At 33.3% G+C, this 23,925-nt stretch overlaps 2 protein-coding genes across 2 annotated transcripts; both read right to left on the bottom strand.

The window, feature by feature from the left end:
• Window positions 1-1,805: 1,805 nt before the first annotated feature.
• On the bottom strand, window positions 1,806-4,270 carry LOC141588822 (protein FAR-RED IMPAIRED RESPONSE 1-like). Its single transcript, XM_074410244.1, has 4 exons — window positions 3,835-4,270; window positions 2,729-3,421; window positions 2,193-2,389; window positions 1,806-1,859 (listed from the first exon to the last, which is right to left on the bottom strand). The coding sequence occupies exons 1-4, from the start codon at window positions 4,268-4,270 to the stop codon at window positions 1,806-1,808; spliced, it is 1,380 nt and encodes a 459-aa protein (XP_074266345.1).
• A 17,972-nt stretch (window positions 4,271-22,242) lies between these two features.
• On the bottom strand, window positions 22,243-22,866 carry LOC141588821 (uncharacterized). The gene has a single exon (XM_074410243.1). It carries the CDS (start codon window positions 22,864-22,866, stop codon window positions 22,243-22,245), a length of 624 nt encoding a protein of 207 aa, XP_074266344.1.
• Between the last annotated feature and the right edge of the window lie 1,059 nt (window positions 22,867-23,925).

The raw sequence follows: 23,925 nt of genomic DNA, 5'->3' as shown, positions 1-23,925 counted from the left end.
ATTCACAAAAATAAGATAAACAACGTTTCATCTGTGATTCACAAATAAAGATATGTGATTCACATAACAAGATATGTGATTCACATAACAAGATATGTGATTCACATAACAAGATATGTGATTCACAAATAAAGATATGTGATTCACAAATAAAGATATGTGATTCACATAACAAGACCCCGGATTCACAAATTAAGACCTGGGATTAAACGAAGAATGAGTTTCAATTCTTTTTGGATTAAACCGTCATTTACATATTTCTAAACATTTCATCTGTGTTACTCATTTACCACACATACACATTTCTAGACATTTCTACACATCGTGGCAAGTGCCATGAATGTTGTTATTTACAACGTTTCACACAAAACATTCATTCATTCTCTTTATTTAAAACGTTTCACACCAAACACATTTCAACTCTATCCATTGCATCTGATGCATCTCTTTGTTTCATCAATCGGTTTGTTTCTATATAAATAGGTTTTGTTCCACATCTCTTTGTTTCATTCTCTTTAGTTACTCACATCTCTTTGTTTCACATCTATTTATTTAACCCTCCATACCCGTCTAAAACCCTCCATACCCGAAACTTCAAACTTAATCCATAGTGAATTCCCTCTAAAACCATTATGTCTAATTCATCTGATGCATCGTATGAATCTGATGGCTATGAATCGATGGCTATGAATCTGATGCATCCTTTGATTCAAAGAGAAAGTTTCGGACGCCGTTCAAAATATCGTACGTCAAACCTGTGATGTGCATTCTTTATAATTTGCCAAGCACAAGAGATGGGTTTGGAAAGGAAACTCTCTCATATGATCTTGACAGATTAGTAGAAATTATTCGGGGTCTTTGGATTAAATTTAGTTCAAGCTATCCACCCGGCTATTACTGACAATGGGTCGTTCAAGGGACATGCAATGATCGAGTTTGGAGGGGAAGATGAGCGCAATTGCTTCCTTCAAGCGCGCAAACTGGAGCGCGCTTTTTCTAATAATGAAGCTTCGAGGTGGTGGTTTGAAAACGTTCAACCTCCGTCAGGACCATATTTATGGGTTGCTAATAGAGATGATTTGGGACTGGTCGCATATTTGTATGCGAAGGGGCCTTCCTTTGAGTTCGGGACAATTCCGCTTGCATGGGAGAACGACCCGTGGATTGGGTTGAAGGTGATAATGATGTTTTCAAAGGATATTCGTTTTGAAATCCGCAACTACTTTCCGGATTATTAATTTGTACTGTACTTTTTATAATGTTGGTTATATTTTATTAACTTCAAAGATGGTGATTGGGTTGAAAGTGATAATGATCATTTTACTTTTATTCTATGTATTCATATCCTATGTATTCAATTAGAAAAAGGTCATGACGAGTTGCGGATTTCAAAACAATCCGAAAAGGTAATATGAGGCACTTACAGAATAGAAGATGTACTTAGGCATTTTCTATTTAGAGTCCCTATCTTGTTTGAAGGTAATAAATGTGATTAAAAGATTAAAATAAGATTTGAATTGAATCTAACCTTCTTGCTATAATACAATGAAATTCGTTTGTAAGAAATAAGAAAGCGCGCTTGAGAATTGGTTTAATGCCAAAAATAAGATTTCCAGGTCTTTTGTACATATTAAGATTTAAGATTCATAAAAAAACCTCTTACATTCACAAAAGAATCTCTCAGATTCACAAAAATAAGATAAACAAATAAATATGTTGCCAAACTAAAAGACTGCTCCTTTCAAAATTGTCAGTGTCTTCTTCAATCATCATATCTATTTCTCAAGGAAAGAAGACTCTTTCCTTCATTCTTCATCCTCATCCCCTTCCTCTTCTACTTCTTCGTCCGCTAGCTCTCCCTACGTAAAAGACAGAGCTGGAATTAGAAAGATGTTTACAAACATTAGATGTACAATAATAAAAGTGAGGATCATGCAAAATTGGGTGACACGACGTGAATCACATTCATATAAGGCAACTGTTGTCATTTATGTTACAAAGTGAGGAATTATATCAGGTTACTACATACAATCAGTCACAAATAAAGATATGTGATTCACATAACAAGTCACAGGATTCACAAATTAAGACCTGGGATTCACAAAGCAACCTCTGGGATTCTCAAAGTAAGATAAACAGATAAATGAAATACTTGATTAATATCAGATGTAGTTGCGTAGATGAATACAAACCTGATTCACTGGAAGAAGGTCTGCAAAATCATATGGACAATTCCTTTTGTCGTGGTTGCCCTTGCGCTTACAGTTAGCACACAACCTTTTTGCTTTTTCCGCCTTCTTGATTGCCTTATTTTTCTTGCTCACCAACCGTTTACCACAGCCTTTGTTCCTAGACACATTAGGCGGTAAGATGTTGGTTTCTTCCGAACCTTGCAGCCCAAGAGAAGCTCAATCTGTTGTTGTTTTGTCAACGGTTGAGTGTTTCCCTCTAGTTTTGTCCTGAATTCCTTGATTAACTTGGCAAACTCTCTCACATCCGACTCTTCTTTCCTTTTGAGCATACCAACAGATTAATCAATCTCGAGACCACACCACGGACATTCCAATCTGCTTTTGTACGGTATTGTTGTATTTCTCTAACAGATTCCCATTCCAATCATAAACGTCACTTTTGAGTGCATTCTTGCTCCACCTTTGCAAAATATATTTATCAGGTATGTCCTTAAACTTACCCGAACAAATCCAAATGATGTGACTGCATAAAATACCTCTCCTTTCAAACAGTTTACATGTGCACCTTACATCATTCGTGCTTCTACTGCACTCAACTGCAAATTTTAGTCCTTTCTTTGCATCCTCAACTAACGACACTTCAAAGTTCGTCACAGGATCTGGCGGAGTGTATCCAACCAAACTGCAGGAATTTATTGAAAGCTTCACCTGGTTTTGGAACTCATATAACATCGCATGGGTATAGCTTCTCACTGCTTGTGTCTCCCATTTTGACCCATACAGTGTTTCAGGGATTGAATTCGCATTCTCCTCTTCACGGAGCTTCAGCAGGTGCATTTGGTGGTCAGTGGCGCTTTCATAGCGCACCAAGAACTCAGTTAATGTCCCGTATTTGTTTTCAAACCGCTTAAAGAAACTATTAGCACTCTTTGACCTTTGTGTAGTTCGTAGTAAACCGCCCATTGGCACATTTCTGAAATAAGCGGGTATCCATGTGTGTCTATCAGCGAACTTCCCATTCAACCACGTATTGTCTTCCAAGGAGAAATCGTTCATGACTTTAAGCCACTTCTCTTCAAATTCCCCGGGCTCCAGGTCATCGTCCCATACAACACCGTTCAGACGGGTTAAAAAGTCGGTATCTCTACAAATTTTACTCCCAACCTTGTCGGTTATTTTCTTCATGATGTGCCACATGCAAAACCGATGTTTCGCTGTTTTGAACTTAGCTGCAATGAACAAAATCAAATTATCGACCGTCACCATCATTTTATAATAACTAAATTCACGCAGTTTCACATAACAAAGTCATACGATGCACTATTATGTAAATCTCAAGTCTTATCCTCAGATTCGGACTATACATCATATAGCTTATTTTGTGAATCCTATAGCTTATTTTGTAAATCTGGGGGTTTTTTTTGTGAATCTCATGTCTTAGCCTCGGATTCAGACTATATAAATTTTGTGCCTTATTCGCGATATAAGTACGTGAAACATATTTTTACCCCAGTTTCACAAATTCATGATCTAGTTTCGCATAATAAGCACTACGATTCACATAAACAAAAAACCAAACAAATTATTACAACCATCCTATTTTCCAGTGCCAACTAGAATCAACAAAACAACATAAACATACCTGGAACTGCATTAATTATTCCTGGGTCTTCGTCAGTGATTATGTAGTTGGGCTCTTTCCCACCCATAGCTGCCAGAAACTGGTCAAATACCCACATGAATGACTCATCGTTTTCATGTTCTATAAGCGCACATGCAAATGTGATTGACCTTTTATGATGGTCAATGCCCGTGAAAGGCGTGAACGTCATGTTGTACTTGTTTGTACCATAAGTTGGGTCGTATGAAACTCCATCCCCAAACAGAGCATACGCTCTTTGCATGTCACAATTCGTCCAGAAAATCCTTGTCAATGCATTCTTGGAATCTTTTTCATAAACAAAGTGGAGCCCTTTTGTTTCAGCTAGGGTGTCTAAGCGTGATTTGAACATTTCCCCATCATGACTGTTCATTAGACACTTCATTTCCCTCTGAAAATTTTTGAATTGCTTGATCATTTTGCCCCGACATTTTGAAAACCACCCAATTGTTGAGTGCATAGTTGGTGTGTTAAGCTAGGACCAACATTTGCTTTTGAATTGCTGACAATCATTTGCATATGAAATTCATTGATATTTTCAGCAAGTTTCTCAAATTCCTTATTTTTCACAACATCAAGCGGGTGATTGTGACCCTCAATAAACACGTCAACCATGTACTTGTTCTCATGGAACTTGAACTTTATCATTCTTTGGACAGCCCCACCTTCTAATCTTTGTTATTCTTGTGGTTGACCCTTTGTTGGAACTCTCTGCCTCTCCTCCACCTTTTTTCACCCTAGGTTTAGCAGTTGGTTTGTTCGGTTTGCTCTTTGTACTACCTATTTCTCGTTATTTCGATGCAACGGATTCATCCGCCTTTTCTCGCAACACCCAGTTAGGGCAGGTCGTCTTTTCTTCTTATTACAACCTTCCCGATTGCAAACCATGCACTTTGTTCTGATAATATCATCACGAAACCTTTTGCTTGAAGATTTCCTTGATTTAAACCCACAAGCAACGGCGACGTTTCATAAAACAAAGATCGCTGAGTCTAAGTCAATAAATGTTTTCCCAATCGCTGGTGTAAACTTTTCATCAATCCTATTTATCCATTGTTGGCTGCCACTCGGTGTGTAAGTTATAAGAGTAGTAGGTGTGGAAATAGTTGGTACTTGTAGGGCTTGTTAACACAAAGAGAGGTAGAAGCTTCACCGCAATTAACATTGGAATCAACAATTGAAAATTGTAGATTCACAAAATAAGCCAAAAGTGCAAGATAGGAGATTAACAAATAAAGTTCCACAATATTAGCATATAAGGTTAATAATCTATGCCACAAACCAAGTTTCAGGATCTGATAGTCTATATTTCAATAGATAACCTACTAGATACAAATAATTAGCTCTTATATTTACAAAATAAGCACTCTGATTCACAAAATAGACAATGTTAAACAATCTCTGCCACAAACCAAGCTTCATAATCTTATAGTCTATATTCACTAAATAACCTATCAAATTCACATAATTAGCTCTTATATTCACAAAATAAGTCATCGATTCACAAAATAAGGAGAATAGCAAAACAATCTCAACAAAATAACATCTCAAATTCATAAAAGATTGATGTTTCTTCGGTTCAATTAGTAAGTTTTGCCAAACAGAGCAACATAGGCGATTCACAAATCAAGTTTCACAATATTAGCATCTAAGTTCCTCTGTCACAAACCAAGTTTCGGGATATTAGTCTATATTTTCAAAATAACCTCTCGGATGCACAAAATTAGCTCCTAGATTCGCAAATAAACTTCTCGTATTCACAAAACCAGACCAAAATAACGTCTCAAATTCATAAAATAGGGACAAAACAGAATACCTGTTGCACTAGCACTCTTATCGAGTCGCCGTAGTATCGGGAGTTAGACCTGCAACATCAGCAGAACACTATAATAAGTAGGACGAAATTGATAAATTTTGATCAAATTCAGGATATTATAGCATACATTCACGAAATAACTTATCAGATTTACAAAATTCACTCTTATATTCACAAAATAACCTCACATATTCACAAAATCGGGATAATAGCGAAAAAAAGGAGATTACCTGTTTCAACAAAATATTATCACCGATTCTTGTAATGTCCGTAATCTCCATTGAAATTGAAGCTGCAACGTCAATTTGAGCCTTATTAGCTCTTATATTAACAAATACAGTTTCACGATAATAATGTTTCAAATTAACAAAATAGTAGGAACACCATAATAAGTATGAATACAAGGACAACCATAGATAAGAAAGCATGCAATATTACTGATACAAGACAATTAAAGCATTAAATGGTGCGGACTTGTGCAAACCCTTGTTTGTGAATCTTACCTGGTTGTATATATTAGTTATTTAAGTTTCACAAAATAACCTTCTAGTTTCACAAACTGGGGTCCAAGATTCACTAACTATAGGCTGAGATTCAGAAAATAAGGCCCAATATTCAGAAAATAAGGCCCAAGATTCACAAACAAGGGTCTGAGGTTCACAAACTAGGGTCCAAGATTCACAAACTAGGGTCCAGGATTCACTAACTATAAGAAATAAATAAATTGCATCAAGAACGTTTAACAACGAGATTCGTAAAATAAGGCCCAAGATTCACTAACTATAGGCTGAGATTCACCAAATAAAATCCGAGATTCACTAAATAAAGTATCAGATTATTAGTTCAAATAATTAAAAAAAAAAAAACTTGGTGAAGATTATGAATTCACTTTTAAGAAAAGGTCAGGTTGTATGTATCTAGATATTTTGTTGATTTGTTAATAACAGTTCCATTCAATCAAAAAATTTAATACATGGGTAATGTGAACAGGCACTTTTGACATTGAACAATCAAGCATTCAATCAAAAAATTTAATACATGGGTAATGTGAACAGCACTTTTGACAAATTGTGCCAAATACCAGGCCTATAAATACCTAATTTCTGAAACATAATAGTATATACCAATAACCTCTCTTCTCTCTTCTCAGAAAACATTTCAAAAATCCCTCTTGCACACAATGTCTCATTTATTTGTATTTCCCTATACTTGTGTTTTGGCGAATGTTCCAGGTTATATGAATCAAAAAGGGAAGTATGTTTGTCCTGACCTCTCTAAATTGGCAGATTGTTTAATGAGCCAAGGTTATGAGATAGAGTCTTTGGTGCCTGTTATCTGCAGACAGACTTGTCATTTTATGGGAATAGTACTAATACAATTTGGCACAAATGACAATGGTCGCAAACAGGCTTTTAAGTTGCAGGAGAAGTTCGAGCAATTTGGGCGTACTAGATCTGAATGGCTGGCTACCTATTCCCGAGTTCAGGGGCCCTTTCTATGGGTAGCATCAAGGCTTGATTCACAATATTTTAGCTACACTCCAGTATGTAGAAGAGTCCCATATCCATTTAAACATGCAGGAAGATCACTCGGCGATGCGATGAACGCCGCACCTATAGCTATATCAATATTGCTCTATGTGCATTGCCTCGAACAAATAGGGGTGATTGATAAACTAAACAAATATCATATCTTGTTTAATTTTTCAGCTTTTCAGTTTATTTTATTTTTGAATGTTGTTGTTTTAAGTTTATTTTATTTTTGAATGTTGCCTGCGAAATTTTATGTGATGAAAAATTACAAGATTTTTAAGTTTTCTGAATATTATATTTAGCTCTTATATTCACAAAATAAGCACTCTAATTCACAAAATAGACAATGTCAAACAATTTCTGCCACGATCCAAGTTTCAGGATGTTATAGATACGCAAAATTAGCTCCTAGATTCGCAAAATAACCTCTCAGATTCACAAAACCAAATGATCTATATTTACAAAATAACCTCTCAGATTCACAAAATTAGCTCCTAGATTTGCAAAATAACCTCTCAGATTCACAAAACCAGAACAGTTTATATTTTCAAAATATCCTCTCAGATGCACAAAATTAGCTCCTAGATTCGCAAAATAACCTCTCAGATTCACAAAACCAGAACAAAAAAACGTCTCAAATTCATAAAATAGGGACAAAACAGAATACCTGTTGTAATAGCACTATTATCAGGAGTCGTTGCGATGATCGGGAGTTAGACACTGCAACATCGCTAGTAATACCATAATAAGTAGGGGCGAAATTGATTATTTTCGATCAAATTCGTGGATATTATAGCCTACATTAACGGAATAACTTCTCAGATTTACGAAATAACTTATTAGATTCACAATATAACCTCACATATTCACAAAATCAGGAGAATAGCAAAACAGCTTCATAAAATAGCGAAAAAAACGGAGATTACCTGTTTCAACAAAGCAGATTATCACCGCTTATTGTAATGTCCGTAATCTCCATTGAAATTAAAGCTGCAACGTCAATTTGAGCCTTATTAATGAATGAATTATAATCAATTAATGAATTAATTAACAAAATCAACAAATTTTACACCGCGAATTCCGAAATTGCTCAATTGCTCAGTTTTGATCGACTTCAAACCCTAAACTAACGAAATACTTCAGTTTTGATCTTATAAATTTACAAAACAGTTCGATTTTGTTCAAATTTGATCATTATATCATCAATTAATGAACGAAGTTAAGAAAATCAATTTTTCATCAAATAATATGAAATTACCTGAAATTACCTCAAATCTTCTTAGAAATCGATTAATTTGATGAATTCGCCTCTTTTGATTGTATCGAATTTGATTAATATGATGAAATCGTCTCACAAATTTGATGATATTGTAGCTCTCTTTGAAATCGACGCCCAGTGTTTTTGTATAACGTGAAAGCTCATTAGTTTTGGAAGGAAAGAATTTGGGCCTTTTGTTTAGATTAGAGAGAATAAGGTATTTGGGCTTTTTTTTAGACTAGAGAGAGAAAGTGTTTTGGACCAAATGAAAAGTTTTGTGTTGACCCCTAATTTTCATCCTTGTTTTTTTTCACCAACATTACAAAATCAGCCCATCCATGTATAATGCAAATGAGTCCAAGGTAGTAATTTGGTGAGACCGCCGCCTCGCCATAATGAGGTGCCTCACCGGATCCGCCTATATATATATATATATATATATATATATATATATATATATATATATATATATATATATATATATATATATATATATATATATATCTATCTATATTAATAAAGGAAGCTTTTTTCGAGCGATTATAGAGTCTCCAACTTTTACGAACTACCTAAAATACATTAAAATAAATTATTAAATATAGAAAACTCAATAATAGTTGTTTGGTTGTTAGCAGATCACCGAATAAGCAATTGAGTACTACTACAATCCTATAATTAACATACTTATGGTTATTGCTACCTTTTGTGTGTAAACATACGTCAGACCAATCCCAAGACAATTAGAACACTTATACATAATACATATATATATATATAGCATCTTTTTATCATGGATATCAAACGTGATTCCATGATTCAAATAATTTCTTTTCGTTGTGTTCTTTTACTATGTTCGTTTAGCCACATGTTATAGAACTTGCTTTTATGAGTAATTAATTATTAATGGTTATTGTTATACTTTTTATCGTATCGTATTCACTAACAAACGTTATTGTATGTATATGATGCATGTTGATGATACATTGTGTTGAGAATATTATGAAGAATGAAGCCTTTGTTCACCCGTCGGCCTACCCCATAAACTAAACCAATGACGCATCATCGTGCCAAATTCGAAGCGCCAATTGCAACCAACACAATGGTCTTCTTCAGCCTCACTCCATTGGGTTCACTATGTTGCTCATTAGATTGATCCCCATGAAATTCATTTGCCTACAACTGGGTTGGTTAAGCCGCTAAAATTAGTGTGGATGGGATTTGAAGAGACAAGTGAAGACTTTGTTATCATATAAGATGAATAAGATAAGGTAAAAGACCTATGATTTAAATTTGTTTATACGTACTTTGTAATATTAACATGCAGATGTTAATTCTTCATTTATATTGCCTTAAATTTGTTTTTATGATTGTTTTCTATTGACTCAAACTTTGCTTTGAAGGCTAGATAAGCAATAAATCAACTTACAAAATTACGATGCCAAAATTGTGCACACTGAATTAGTGAATTTGCGGTACTGGTAAGTGTGGAGGTTATTAACTTCTAATTTAAATTATTTATTAGTGTAGATTTGTGTTGTAAACAAGTTTAATATGACGTTACAAATTTATTGAGGCGAGTTATTACGTAAAGTTGGCCTAAGTGAAGCTTGGTTTTGTTAGCATTTAGCAAGCTATGATACACCCTTGCAATTATGAGTCTGCTGGATAAGGTGAATACGAAGTATAAGTTTTTGTACAGTTATGTCACATACTCACATCCATGAATATGCTTTGAGTAATTTTTTTGGTTACATGTTAATTTAATCAATAAGTTGAAATTGGGCGAGGATTCACATGTATTTTTTTTTTTTTTTTTGAAATAAGGATTCACATATATTTGGTTTCTCTTTATCAGAATTTTGAAGATCTTCGATGAATCCTTCAACAATAAGGGCCATTTTGCTTAATAGTTCAAGTTTTCGTATATTTTTCCCATATACTAACCTGGTTGAGTAAGAAAATATGAAAGAGTTTGGTTAAGTGGATGTTTTTTTGGCAGCGGGTTAAGTGAATGTTGAAGCTGCAAAGAGCAAAATTGTACTATTTTTATTAGAGATAATCCATATTCTCATTAAAAAATGATTTTTTGGGAGCTCTAGGTCTCATTGAAAATTGGGTATCCACGTAATAGTAGAGAGTCTATATTATTGAAATTTCTTAAGTTTTATTTTAATAAATCACACAAGAGCTGGACTTGGACTTGGAGATAAAAAATAATATATTAAAATATTCCAATAATTTACTTGATTTGGTTAACTTATTATCACAATTAACTAAATATTTGTTATTTTAGTTTAATTAAATGTACTAAGCCACATCCTAATAGGATTGATTGAAAGAGTAGTCGGCATTGTCTCTCTCTCTCAAAAAACTCTCTCTAAAAATCTTAGCTTCCATCAAAGTTTACGGGGCTCCCATCGATTATCAATTGATCGATAATAAGCCCCAAAATTGTTTCAAATTTTAATCAATAGTATGCATATTTATCTTCTATTCAATAAAAGTCTCCCTTTTGGTGGGAATCGTTTTTCCGTCCCTTATTTCGGGGTTTTTCCATTTATTCATGGGTTAGTTTTATCATCAGTAATATAGTCAAAAGTAATTCGTTGATGGTTTGCAGCGTGTTCTTTCAAAGGGTAAAAGTTATTTGTCAACGATCTTTGGAACCAGTCAGACATAAATTTTATCTCATAAATCAAATGAAGGATCCCCTCAAAAGCTACATGAAGATAGCGATAATAGGACGAGCCGAATTGTCAGATGCTGTTTTGAGATCCATAGTTTATAAGAAAATTATTTTTCTTTGGTTTCCATTAGATTTGTTTTCGATTATACTTATTCTTTGTAAGTGTCGTATGACGTTTTATTAATGAATTGTTCTTTTCTCTAAAAAAAAATACTAAGCCACCAAGTATCAAGTTAGCTATTAGGCTAAGTAGCTAATTAATAATAAGCTTTCTAATATAGCACTTCTATTACATCATTAATAGCTAACCGACTGCAATATAGGTGGGATAGTCAAAATTTTTTTAAATGAAACTCTTTAGTTGATAATATATTACGTATATAGTGTGTATACTATTTACTTCAATAAAACAAAATCTCTAGGATTCCTTCCACTTGAACCTATGTATACAATCAGTAGGATAGGTTGCTAAAATTACAATCACCAATAATAAGTTACTTATCATATACGTGATACCTCCATACCTATATATAGAGTCCTTGAAGGTGTGGACACAATTTAAGTCACGCTTTTATTTTAGAAAATGAGTTTGATGAACTATGTTTCGATTTTAAATTTTATAAAAACTATTTGCAGAATACAAGGTCATCTTCTTAATAAATCGATAATACACCTTGATATCTAACAATCACGAAGTACTACATTTTACACTAAAATATATTACAAATTGGCCCGTGCATCGCACGGGCATTAAATCTAGTATATTAATAAAGGAAGCTTTTTTCGAGCGATTATAGAGTCTCCAACCTATGCGAAAGACTTTCCAGCTATAATATTAAAAAAATAATTAATTAAGAGTTAGTATCCATCTACTACTCCCTCTAATAATAATAACAATAAGATTAGAAATAGAGTTTAACTTCTTTCGTATAACTTTGTAGAATTGTAGGTGTGCATATATACAAATACTATATATACGGAGCACTCTATATAAATTGCATGCACCAAACAAACTTTTTTGATCTGATTCAGTTTTTAGCGCAAGCTTAGATGATTCTTTTATTTGTATAGATTTAACTTTTACATAAGCATGTTCCGTGTGTTACGTAGCTAAAAATTACATTGTGTGTGTTTATTGTGCTCTGGCATGTTGTATCTTTAACAATTTTTTAGAGTTATTATTTGTACTAATTGTGTTTGTGTTGAAATTTCAGGCACGAAAAAGATTAAGAAGATTGTTGAACTCATGAATGGAAAATAATGAAATAATCTATTTCGAGGTATGGTCTATTTTGATACATAAATTCATATTTACAAGGCATTATTTTTCTTAAACTTAAGACGGGTCAAGTATATACCATGTATTTATATAATAAAATACACATGCGGTCTAAAGAGAGATTTACTAATTTTGATATTGATGTACACAATTAAGCTTGACGTATTTTTCCAGTTACAAAGCTTGAAATATGTACTCTTTTAGGAGTACCTTGCAAATATCACACTTCATTTTTTTATTTGGTAAATAAAATTGTCTTGCTCTAATTGCATATTTGACAGGTTGATTGCTATGTATCTATGACAAACTAATTTGTCATTAATAACCAGATTTTGTTTAAAACCTATGGAACGACTCCTTAAGCATTATCATCAGCCTTTTGGCATTGATAAATAATTCCCATGTAAGTATCTTTTTTGTCTGTATCGTTATCCGTTTTTTTAGCGAGGCAAAAGGAATTAAAAGAGTTGTCACTTTATAAATTGTTATTTTTGAGTTAATTTAACACAGCTTTAGCCAATCTAAGATATTGAAAATTTATCTCTGTTCATTTTTTAGAGACTTCCTTTATTATAAACTATGTGAAGAAAACCCAAAAAGTAACTATGTGAAGAAAACCCAAAAAGTTCCACATGTGAGGTTGTGCTTTACATTGATAAAAGAGGAGAAAAATTACAACCTTATAAGGTAAGAGACTACTCCCTCTATTGCCAATTGATTTTAGAGTTGAACCCTCTTGGACCTACGTTGTGGACTCTTTCTCCTCTGTTTGGGTGCGGCCCGGGTCCGTTGCTGAATTTAACAAACCATTTACCCCCACGATTAATAATAATCATATATATAATATACTTGACTATACTACAAGAATCCGGTGACTTATTAATAAAAACTCCAGAAGAGCATTATAATTGACTATACTATAAGAATCCGGTGACTTATTAATAAAAACTCCAGAAGAAGATGAGTAGAAGACGATGTTAATTTAGACCAATAAAACAAGTGATTTACAAGTGCTAGCTTCTTATAGTTTATGGCTTCTAATCGTTCTTTAATATCCGTACCCAAAAACTGGTCAATCATAGATATAAAATTACGTATAGATTAGTCAATCAATGATCCATGCAGCACACATAATTAATATCTATCCCATTTAACCTACTATGTATAATGCATATATGCGTACAAGAGTGTAAATTATAAGTACTTTTCTCTATAGAAAAATCGTAAAACGAAATTTTTTATTAACCACTTTTACACATTAAAAGAATTGTGTTTAATTACGTTTTACAACCATATTAATATAAAATCGTCTTACGACAAACTTAACAAATGAAAAGAGTAAAATCCTACGAATAAGGAACATGGATTATTACTTTCATATCAAGAGTTTGTGTTGGAACGGAGATAAGAATTTCATGCTTATATAAAACGAACTTATTAGAGGCGCGTTCTTACGTAAAGAGAGACAAGAATAATGCTCAAGAAATTCAGGATAATGACAAATATACCATATCAATGAGTATAACTATATAAAAGGTGATGAGATGAGTTAATTTGAATAGAAGCCACGAAAGTAGGTATTAAAAAATTTGGAGTAGATAAACATTTTACGGTGACTACTACATAAAATATAAAGAATTATAAATGAGATTGTGAGTTTACGAAACTCCTTCTCCGACTCTATCAGGATACTATAAATCTTTAGGGAAAAAAAAAGATAAATACAAAAATTAGTAAAGAATGCTCATCTAATCCTTAATATACAAGGATATGGCGATTTGTATAAGAAGTAAACTATTTGAGAATCACAGGTTCACTGGTAGAGTTAATTTGTTCAATGGCTTCAAAGTTCAAACCCTATACTTCTAAGTTCTAACCCTTTTTTAATTATTGATCGAGTTTATTTGAGACATATATTGGTCAAGAAGAAGTATTTACCAACAATTCTTATCTTAACGCACTTCAATTTAAGCCATATACTATACTTTTTTATTATTGAAAAAAAAGTCGTTCATGAAGTTGAGGTAATCAATAACATTTTTGACATAATTAAAAATAATCCAAAAGACTCTACCGAATGGCCCGTGCATCGCACGGGCATTAAATCTAGTCTAGTCTATCTATATTAATAAAGGAAGCTTTTTTCGAGCGATTTTAGAGAATCCAACTTATGTGAACTACCTTAAACAAATTAAATAATTAAGAATAGATAAACAAATTAAATAATTAAGAATAGAAGATAGACTAAATAATTAAGAATAGATAAACAAATTAAATAATTAAGAATAGAAGATAGACTTTTTTACTAATCATAAACGTGAAGATAGGGGATTAGCTTTAGAGAAGTCTTTTTTAAGTCAAATACACATCTTATAAAGAATCTAATCTCGCCTACTTCCAATGTTGTATATATATATAGATAGATTTATACCATAATTATTTCTCATTCAGCGATTTTGTTACTATTCCCACATAATTGTGTTTTTTTATGATCATATATATTTAGTTACTATATTGCCATATATACTTACTAACTAACTGCTTTGTCGTAGATTTTTCTGTATGAGTTTTCTATATGAGATGAATTTGATTGCGTAATTGTGCAATACTTTTATGCTGTCACCAAAAAAAAGTTAATAACTTGTCTTAATTTATTTTCTATTACTGATATTTGTTTACATTTGGTAGTTATATATGACGGTCGCCTAATTAAAACATTTCGTTTGACTGTTTTGTTTGATTTGTTCTTTTCTTTTTGTTCGAGTAAGTTACAGTTTAATCACTTTCACTGACATTGATTATTTATTTATATGGGCAGGTTAATGGGACTTTTTCTAGGAAAAATATATTGAAGAACACTGAGCATATACATATCCGACATTGTTAAAAGTTGAAGATACATATCAATCTAGAGATTTCATTAGCCTAATAAATGACAGTATGTTTTAAATTTGCTCCTGTTTATGAGATTGAATAACTCACCCTCACATGTTACTCATGTTTACCTAATTTTTTATTAAAACTAATGCAACTTTTGTCTTTGTATATGGTGTTGTCGTTTTTTTTGTTGTTTATTATTTGTATGAAAGCTTTTGTTGATGGTTGATAACAATATATGGAGTATTAGGTTGTATATTTTTGTTTTTAATTATATAGACGTATGTGGAAGAGTAAATTACGTATGTGAAAAATAACCATCCATTCTTAGACTGTGTTTGTAGGAAGCAAAATAGTGGCAATTCAATGGAAGTCGCAAACTTGATGGATTGAACGTAATGAAGACAAAATAAAGAAGTTTGCCAAGCTTACTTATAGTATTGTTTTTTTTGTTGTATTTTTAGCGTTTATTTCAATTCTTACTATGTATAGTTTTTTCTAGCTCTTTATCATGTCTAGATTGAATCTACCATGTTCTTATGTTGCTTTTCGGTCATGTCTCATTGTCTATGGTTTAGCGAAATATTACGTCATTTGCCTCACTTACTCACTTATTTGTTTACCTTTGTTATTTTTTTGTAAGATTTATTTTAATCAAAGATAAATAAATGATTGAGACGGAAGGAGTAGATCTTCCCAAACAAGTTTATGTCTATGTAAATCAAGGCATACGAGAGAATGGAGTAACATCTTATTTATCTTGAAGCAACATCCTTTCCTTTTTGTGAGAAATTATCATCTCATAATATACTTTCAGTTGTATACTAAACATAGTACACCCTTTGTCTCTAATCATTTGTTTAGTTAGAATATATTATTATTTATTAGTATTTAGCTATGTTATTATTTATATAAGTATATAATTACATATTTTGAAATTGTATCACGAAATTTTGCTTTAAAGAATATCACTTAAAAGTTTGTAGTCCTTTTTACATATGAGTTTGTAGTAGCTTCAAATTTCTAAATACATAGATTACTTAGTGTAGATTTATTAATTTAGAATTTAATCAAAGTACATTTCAATCTAATTAATCATATTTAGCAAGAATATAAAAATTGTGCTGCTTTTTTTTATATAAATTAATTAATTTTAAGAGTCCTACGCTCCTACAAAATTTGACATCTCAAAATAGGTAAGAGAAACAGGAAAATAAATATTTAAGTTATCCTTTATGAATGCAAATTAAATTAATATGGAGAATATTTTATGATTAATTTAAAACAAGTATAATGACAATACAATAGTCCCTCTCATCCAAATCAAAGACAACACTTCAATATAATACTACTCACATATATTAGAGAAGTGTTACCCTTGATTTGAATGGGAGGAAGTATGAATTGAGAGTATTTACATGAATAGGACAATAAAAACTGAGATTGACTTAAAACTTTCTAAGAATTCTAACCATTATACTCCGTAATGTTTACCATATGGCTTAGGCTGGGCATAATAAGTGTAGTAATTTTAGTTGAGATTGATAAAAGCGTGAGTTATGGCTTAGGCTGGGCATAATAAGTGTTTAGTAATTTAAGCTGAGATTGATAAAAGCTTGAGTTAAAATAAAAAAAAGTAATGCAAGTAGACACCTACAAGTATGAGACACCTAAAAAAAGTAAGGGAAGATGGAAGTAAGTTTTATGTAAGAGCATCCACATTAAAGAGGATGGTGCATCCTCTTAGCACTATCTCTCTTTTAAGAGGATGTCCTCTTTAATGTGGAACCAATTTGGACATCCTCTTTGGAAGAGGAAGAGGAAGACTTCCTCTATTTTTAGAGGAAGTTAATCCTAGGCCATTGTGCCCATTCTCCCATAAAGTGAGACCATGTGGATTATAATTTATGTTTATAAATTTATCAACTATTATAAAAATAATTAAAATTTAAAAGAGGAAGAAGAGAGGATCCTCTTTGATGTGGGGAAAAAATGGAAGAAAAGTTAAAAGGAGGATGGTGATAGTGGAAAATGAGATGTCAAAAAAAATAGAGGAAAAAAAGAGGAAATAAGAGGAAGAGGAGATACTCTTCAATGTACATGCTCTAAGGTTGGTAAAGATTAAGATAAAAATTAAATATTAATCTCTCCATCCCATTTTTATTGTTCCCTTCCACTTTAAATTTTATCTCATAATTATTGTCTACTTTCTGAATTTAGTAAGAAAAAACTTTAGTTATTTAATATTGCCCCTAAATAACTAACTATACAAGTCTATGACCATAAAATCGGGAACTTCTTAACTCTTCCTTTTTTACGAGGTAAAGTTGATAATTCACCATTTTTTCTTAAATTCTCCCAAAATAAAAAATAGGTTGAGAGAGTATAAAATAATTTTTTGCAACAATTATAGCAATGTAATAGTGAAAAATGCATTACAACGTCAATGACAAAGTAGTTTTATGGCCAAACTCATAGAGTCATAATCCACAAATAATATTATACCTCAAGTGGTACAATAGCATCTTACAACCAAGTTATATCTTATCGAGTTTATGTGTAATTTTTTCGAGCTTTCTTAAAGTTAATTTTTTTTATGTTTAAGTGAGTGAGTTCAGAAATTTTATGGTATAGCTCGACTTCTTTAAAACAAAACTCGAAAATTTTATTATATAGCTCGGGTTCTAGAGCATACAACCGGGTACAACTGGTTGTAGGATCTAACTGGCCATAGTCCTATTCAGTACCAAGGAGTATTTGTTTATTTAAAAGTTACATTTATCTCTTATTGTGAAACTAGAATTGTTTGATTTACTTCAGTTCAGAAAAGTTAAGTTCCGGCTAGTTTAGTTCAACTTCTATATATTTAGTTTAGCAAAATTAAGTCGAAGAACGGGACAGTAGAATATTATTAAATCATAATAATCATACGATATTACAAATTGGCCCGGGCGATGCCCGGGCATTAAATCTAGTATATTAATAAAGGAAGTTTTTTTCGAGCGATTACAGAGAGTCCAACAATTGTGAAAGACTAAATATTTTTTAATTTTATTTTTACAAAGGTCAGATAAGTTATTATACTTTGTTATTGTCTTTGATTGTGTTTCAAAGTCGAATGCATTGAAGAGATCAAATTGGAAGCAAAATACCATCGTAAAAGATATAGTTGTGAGGAATATTAAACGTAAAATAACTCTTAAGCTACGTATATGCTCCTATATATATCTAATCTACCCTTGCCTAACCAACCATAACCATTCGATTATTCCAATTATTTCACGTAATGTTTTTTTATTTGTTCATAATATTAGACATTGATTGAAGATTGATTCATGTTCTTTTTGTTCGTGTCTTCACTGTATTTGCATTGGTTCTTTTAATCCAATTGATTGTTTAAGATTGTAATTTATGTGTTTCTATGTGAAACTATTTTTGTAGTTTATTAAAAAAAAATTAATATTTTCTTTTTATTTTGACGTTCAGGTTACTTCCAGTGCGTTCTACGCATATTCTCCGTCTTACCACCTATAAAGGTATGCAATCCAAACTTTTGATTTTTTTTGATGTTTTCCGATTAGTTTAAAGCATAATCACTTATTATGATCACATATGTGAAGTTATTAAATTAGAAACAAAACTTGTTATTGAATGTACGTCAACAACTTAAATTCAAGGGATCTTTTAGTTGCTCACTTTTATGATTTAGCTCTAGGATCATGTTCTTCAATATACCTCATTTACATCTATCTATTCATCTATTTTAATAAAGGAAGCTTTTTTCGACCGATTAAAGAGAGTCCAATTTTTCGGAAACCCTTTGGAGCAATATCGCTGCACTTTAAATTAATATACTGCTAGGACTTATCATCACCTAATAATCATTATCACTATACGTCCAATAGCCAAGATCCTATAACCTATCAAATACTTATCATGAACTGTTTTACCGCTATCAGAGTCCTATCATGAACATACTTAGTGTAGAGTAATCGTTGCATTGTATAATTTGTATTACAACATGCATTGCCCCATTCCTATATATAAATGGTACAATTCACAAATTATCCCCATGGCTCGACAAATCATGCATATGCAACTCTTTTTTTTAAAAAAAAAAAATATTATGTTTCATCAATTATGATCTACGAAGTAATATGTTATTTACATTACTCTTTGTGTACGGTGTATACTTAAATTTACATCGAACTATAATTTTGTTGTTTATTTGTTTTGGTAGGAGGTTGAGATCATGGGAGAATGATTAGACGTGGTATTATGTTGGCGAGGTATAGGCACCCGTTTTATTTTATTGTATGCTAATCGTCTTTTGTTTGACCTAAAAGATATTAGGTAAGATGTTTTTAGTGACTTTTACTAATGAATTTATTTTGCCATATTGATAGGACGAAGAGGTCAATAACTATAATTTATAAGTGCATGATCAATGATATGGAGTATTATAGATGGAACATGGCTTTGGTATCCATGTACCCTACTTAAGTCATTCATACTTATTGTTTACATCTGTGCCATTATTTTGCCATGGGAGTGTTGACGAGAAGTGCTTTTGTTTGGCTTTGGTATCCGTGTACCCTACTTAAGTCATTCATGGCTTCGGTATCCATGTACCCTACTAATTAGTAGGGTACTATTTGAGATTGTTTATAAGTGTGTTAGTGATAATTTCAGTTTCGTTTTGCAGGAAACATATGATCCGCTTAAGTTGAAACTTCATATACACGCAGCTTTTGAATTGCGGGGTAAAGAAGTCCTAAGAGTTGAACTGCTACTTATTGCATGTGAGAGGGTAACGCCAAGATTGAGCGTCACCGGGTGGTGCTAACTCATTTTCCACCATTAATTAACATATATAGAGTTACCTTCATACTTCAAATGAGGTTCGAACTATATTAGACTCCTAGAGACTCCAAATATCTAATTGGAATAGGAGATGGTAAAGTATTGCATATTAAACCGATAGTTTTCATATCTTATAAAAAAAAATACACATATTAAACGGATTACTCGGAGAAACAATAAAACCCGTGGAAACACGATCGGAGGACTCAAGTTAGACTTCGGTGGAAATCCGTCTATGGATGGACTCATATATACGGAGTACATAGTACAGAGATAACCACGTCTGATTCTCTTCTTCCAAGCATTGCTACGTTCTTATTATAAGTTTATAACGGTACAAAAGTACAAAAATTATTAGCAATCGTGCTCAATGAATATCAATATGGCTTGATTAGTGATTGGCTGATATTTATATAATCTCAAATAACAAATACGGAGTATGACACAGAGAAGAGCACATCAAATCCATCTTTTTACTTTATTTAAGTGTTAAACTCTACCCTCCTACTTCAATGAGATTTTGTGTATAAAGATAGAGAATTTATTAGTTATCTTACTCAGTTAATAACAATATGGCTTAATTAGTGATTGACAGACATTTATATAATCATAAATATTAATTTGCAATGTTGCTAAAAAGAAGTTAGGCATTCAAAGATTAAAACTAAGAAAATAATTTAATTTGGATAATGAAATGTTTGCATATACATTATATACTAAGAACAAGGTACAAAAAGAGGATTATTTTTATATTATGAAAATATAAAGTGAGAGTAAAATATAACTAAAATATACTCAAAACATAAACGTCAGACGTCAACTATTGATTGAAACATCCAAACAAAGAATGTGTAAACTATTGATCGGGGCGGAGGGAGTACTTAATATAAGTTTATCTATAATAATTTATAAAAAATAAGATTAACTACCATTTGCTATTATTGAGACGGTCTATTAGTTGTTAAATACGTACACTTTTAGGCCCTGTTCTTTCTGACTTAATTTCAACTCATTTTTAGTTTAACTTAGCTTTATTCAGTTAAGCTTCATTCATTTCAATTCAGCTCATCGCTTTACAAATTAACTCTCACTTCAGCTCCCTTTAGTTCAACTAAGCTTCATTTAATTAACTCAACTCATATCCATTCAACTCAACTCCGTTTGGTTCAATTCGGCTCATCTAAAAACCGAAAAGATCGAGATAATACACGATAATAAACACTATGTCATTCAACAACTGTTTATAAAACATGATATTACAAGCGGCCCGTGTATCGCACGGGCATTAAATCTAGTATCTATCTATATTAATAAAGGAAGCTTTTTTTGAGCGATTATAGAGAATCCACCTTTTCTGAACTACCTACACATAAATAATTCTGAAATTACATTGCATTAATTATTAATTAATATATAATATATGTAGATTACGGATTTAGTTGTAGACTTTAAGATGGGATAGGTTTTGGAAGAGGGTTTTATGTAGAAGCATCTAGACAATCTATAGTAGTTTTATGCCTATTAAAACACTTAATAAAACAAACAAAAGATATAGTAATATAATGACCCATAATAATAGATCGTATATGAGTCCTCATTGATATTGTATACCAAGAAGATTGAGGATCGTCTATCAACTATAAATACCCGTTGATTGTTATAGCAGTCAAACTCAAACAAATATTTGTGTTCCAACTTTTGTATATTTTATACATGATTTATTATTTTATTCAAGTAATTAAGAGTTATTCCTTATTATACTGTATATATTATAGCATAGTTCTTTCTTCATTAATGTTTTTTTTTTTTTTTTTTTTTTGATAAAAACCCATAAGGGTTAATTCCTTTCTTTCAAATCATCGCAAACCAAAGATAACAACCAATCCGGGAAGTCCGTAGTCCATCTACGCCTACCAGTAACCCATGGCAAAGAATGAGCAAGACCATGTGCTACCCTATTGAAGTTTCTACGAACAAAGGTAAAAGAAATCGAACTAAACGAAGTACAAAGATGAAAAATATCCTGATAAATTAAAAACAATTCACTTCTTCCCGACCGTTGGTTCTTCAAATCTTCGATCACCCCTTGCGCCACTCTCGAGCACGACAAAAGGAATTCCAAATGAGCTTGGCTTCTTTAAGGCCTTGTAGAATCGCTAGCGCTTCAGCAACATCCGAGGAAACCACACGCTCCTCTTGAACAGCCACCCCCCAATGCACGCTACCTAACTCATCCCGACATACCACTCCTATTCCCGTCCCCATGCCCTCCGCCACTCCCGCATCAACATTAATTTTACACCACCCCGCACCTGGTCTTTCCCACCGTCCCCCACCATCCTCCTGTGTCTTCCTCCCCCCTCCCTTCTCCCTTCCCTCTATTGCACCTTCCATCTCCCATAAAATCTCCCTCGTCCTCCTAACGACCTCGTCACCTCGCCATTCCCCTTCATCAAAGAGAACCTTGTTTCGCTTCTCCCAGATTGCCCAGCACCCCGTCATAAAGACCCCACACTCCCTCATATCCGAGCCTCTAAAGACGGCCTCAGCCCACTCCCTCACCTCTCCACATCCCGACCCCTGTAAGACGTCCACTCCCAACTCCTCCCAAATACCTTCCACCCACCCACAATCCCGAACCACATGGAGACAAGTCTCCACACAGTTCGCACAACGAGGGCAAGAATTATCCGTCAAATCCATACGGGCTGCTATATTCTTTCGAGTAGCTATAGCATCGTTGCATAGCTGCCAAAAGAACACTTTGACTCGCGGCAAGACTGGTGTTTTCCAAATCTTACCCCAAAGCCATTTCTCCTTCTCAAAGGCCGACTGACCCGCCTCCTCTCTTTGATTCTCCTCCACCAAAAGCCGATAAGTGACCTCATAGAGTATTCTCCATACTTCTCCTAAAACCAACACCAATCATCGACGGTCTAGTATCACTAAGGCAAATCTGTAGAATTCGAGCACTTTCAAAAGGAAGGAACAGATTGTTTACCTTATCCGGGTCCCATCCTTGCCCATCGACTTTAAACAGCTCGGCCACTCTCATATCCTCATCCGCAGCAATACCACGTGGTGAAATTATGCGCATAGAACTCGTGCCAGGGACCCACGGATCACTCCACACCCGTGTGCTCAAGCCATCTCCTATCCGCCTTCTAGCTCCTAAACGGATCACCTCCTTAGCCTCCCATATTCCTCGCCATGTATAGCTAGGATTAGTCCCAAGTTCAGCATTCATAAAGTCCCTCCCACCAAAGTATTTCCCCTTAAGAACCCGCACCATTAAGCAGCTTTCCTCCGTCATCAATCTCCAAGCTTGCTTACCAAGGAGAGCCAGGTTGAATTTATGGAAGTCACGAAAACCCATACCACCCTGATATTTAGGCCGACACATTTTATACCATGCCACCCACGGTATCTTCCTTCGGCCATTGTCCGTGCCCCACCAAAAGTTCGAAACAAGTGAGCGTAGTTCGTTACAGAAATTAGCCGACAACCTAAAAACACTCATCGCGAAAGTTGGAACTGCTTGGCCTATAGCCTTTATGAGTATCTCCTTCCCCGCTTTCTTCGAGCGACTTACCCCGCCATCCTCGTAACCGCTTACTAATCTTATCCCGAATTAATTTGGAGAGCTCCTGTTTCGACCTCCCTACGACCGTAGGAAGACCAAGTTACCGCTCCTGTTCCCGAACTTCCCGAACCTGTAAAATTCCCAGGACCCGCTCACGCCTGCCATTGGAAGTGCCTCGA

This window comes from Silene latifolia, chromosome 6 (genome assembly GCF_048544455.1).
Source record: "Silene latifolia isolate original U9 population chromosome 6, ASM4854445v1, whole genome shotgun sequence".
Lineage (NCBI taxonomy): Eukaryota > Viridiplantae > Streptophyta > Magnoliopsida > Caryophyllales > Caryophyllaceae > Silene > Silene latifolia.
The sequence above is the reverse complement of the archived record's forward strand: the minus strand, read 5'-3'. Positions and strand labels throughout refer to the sequence as shown.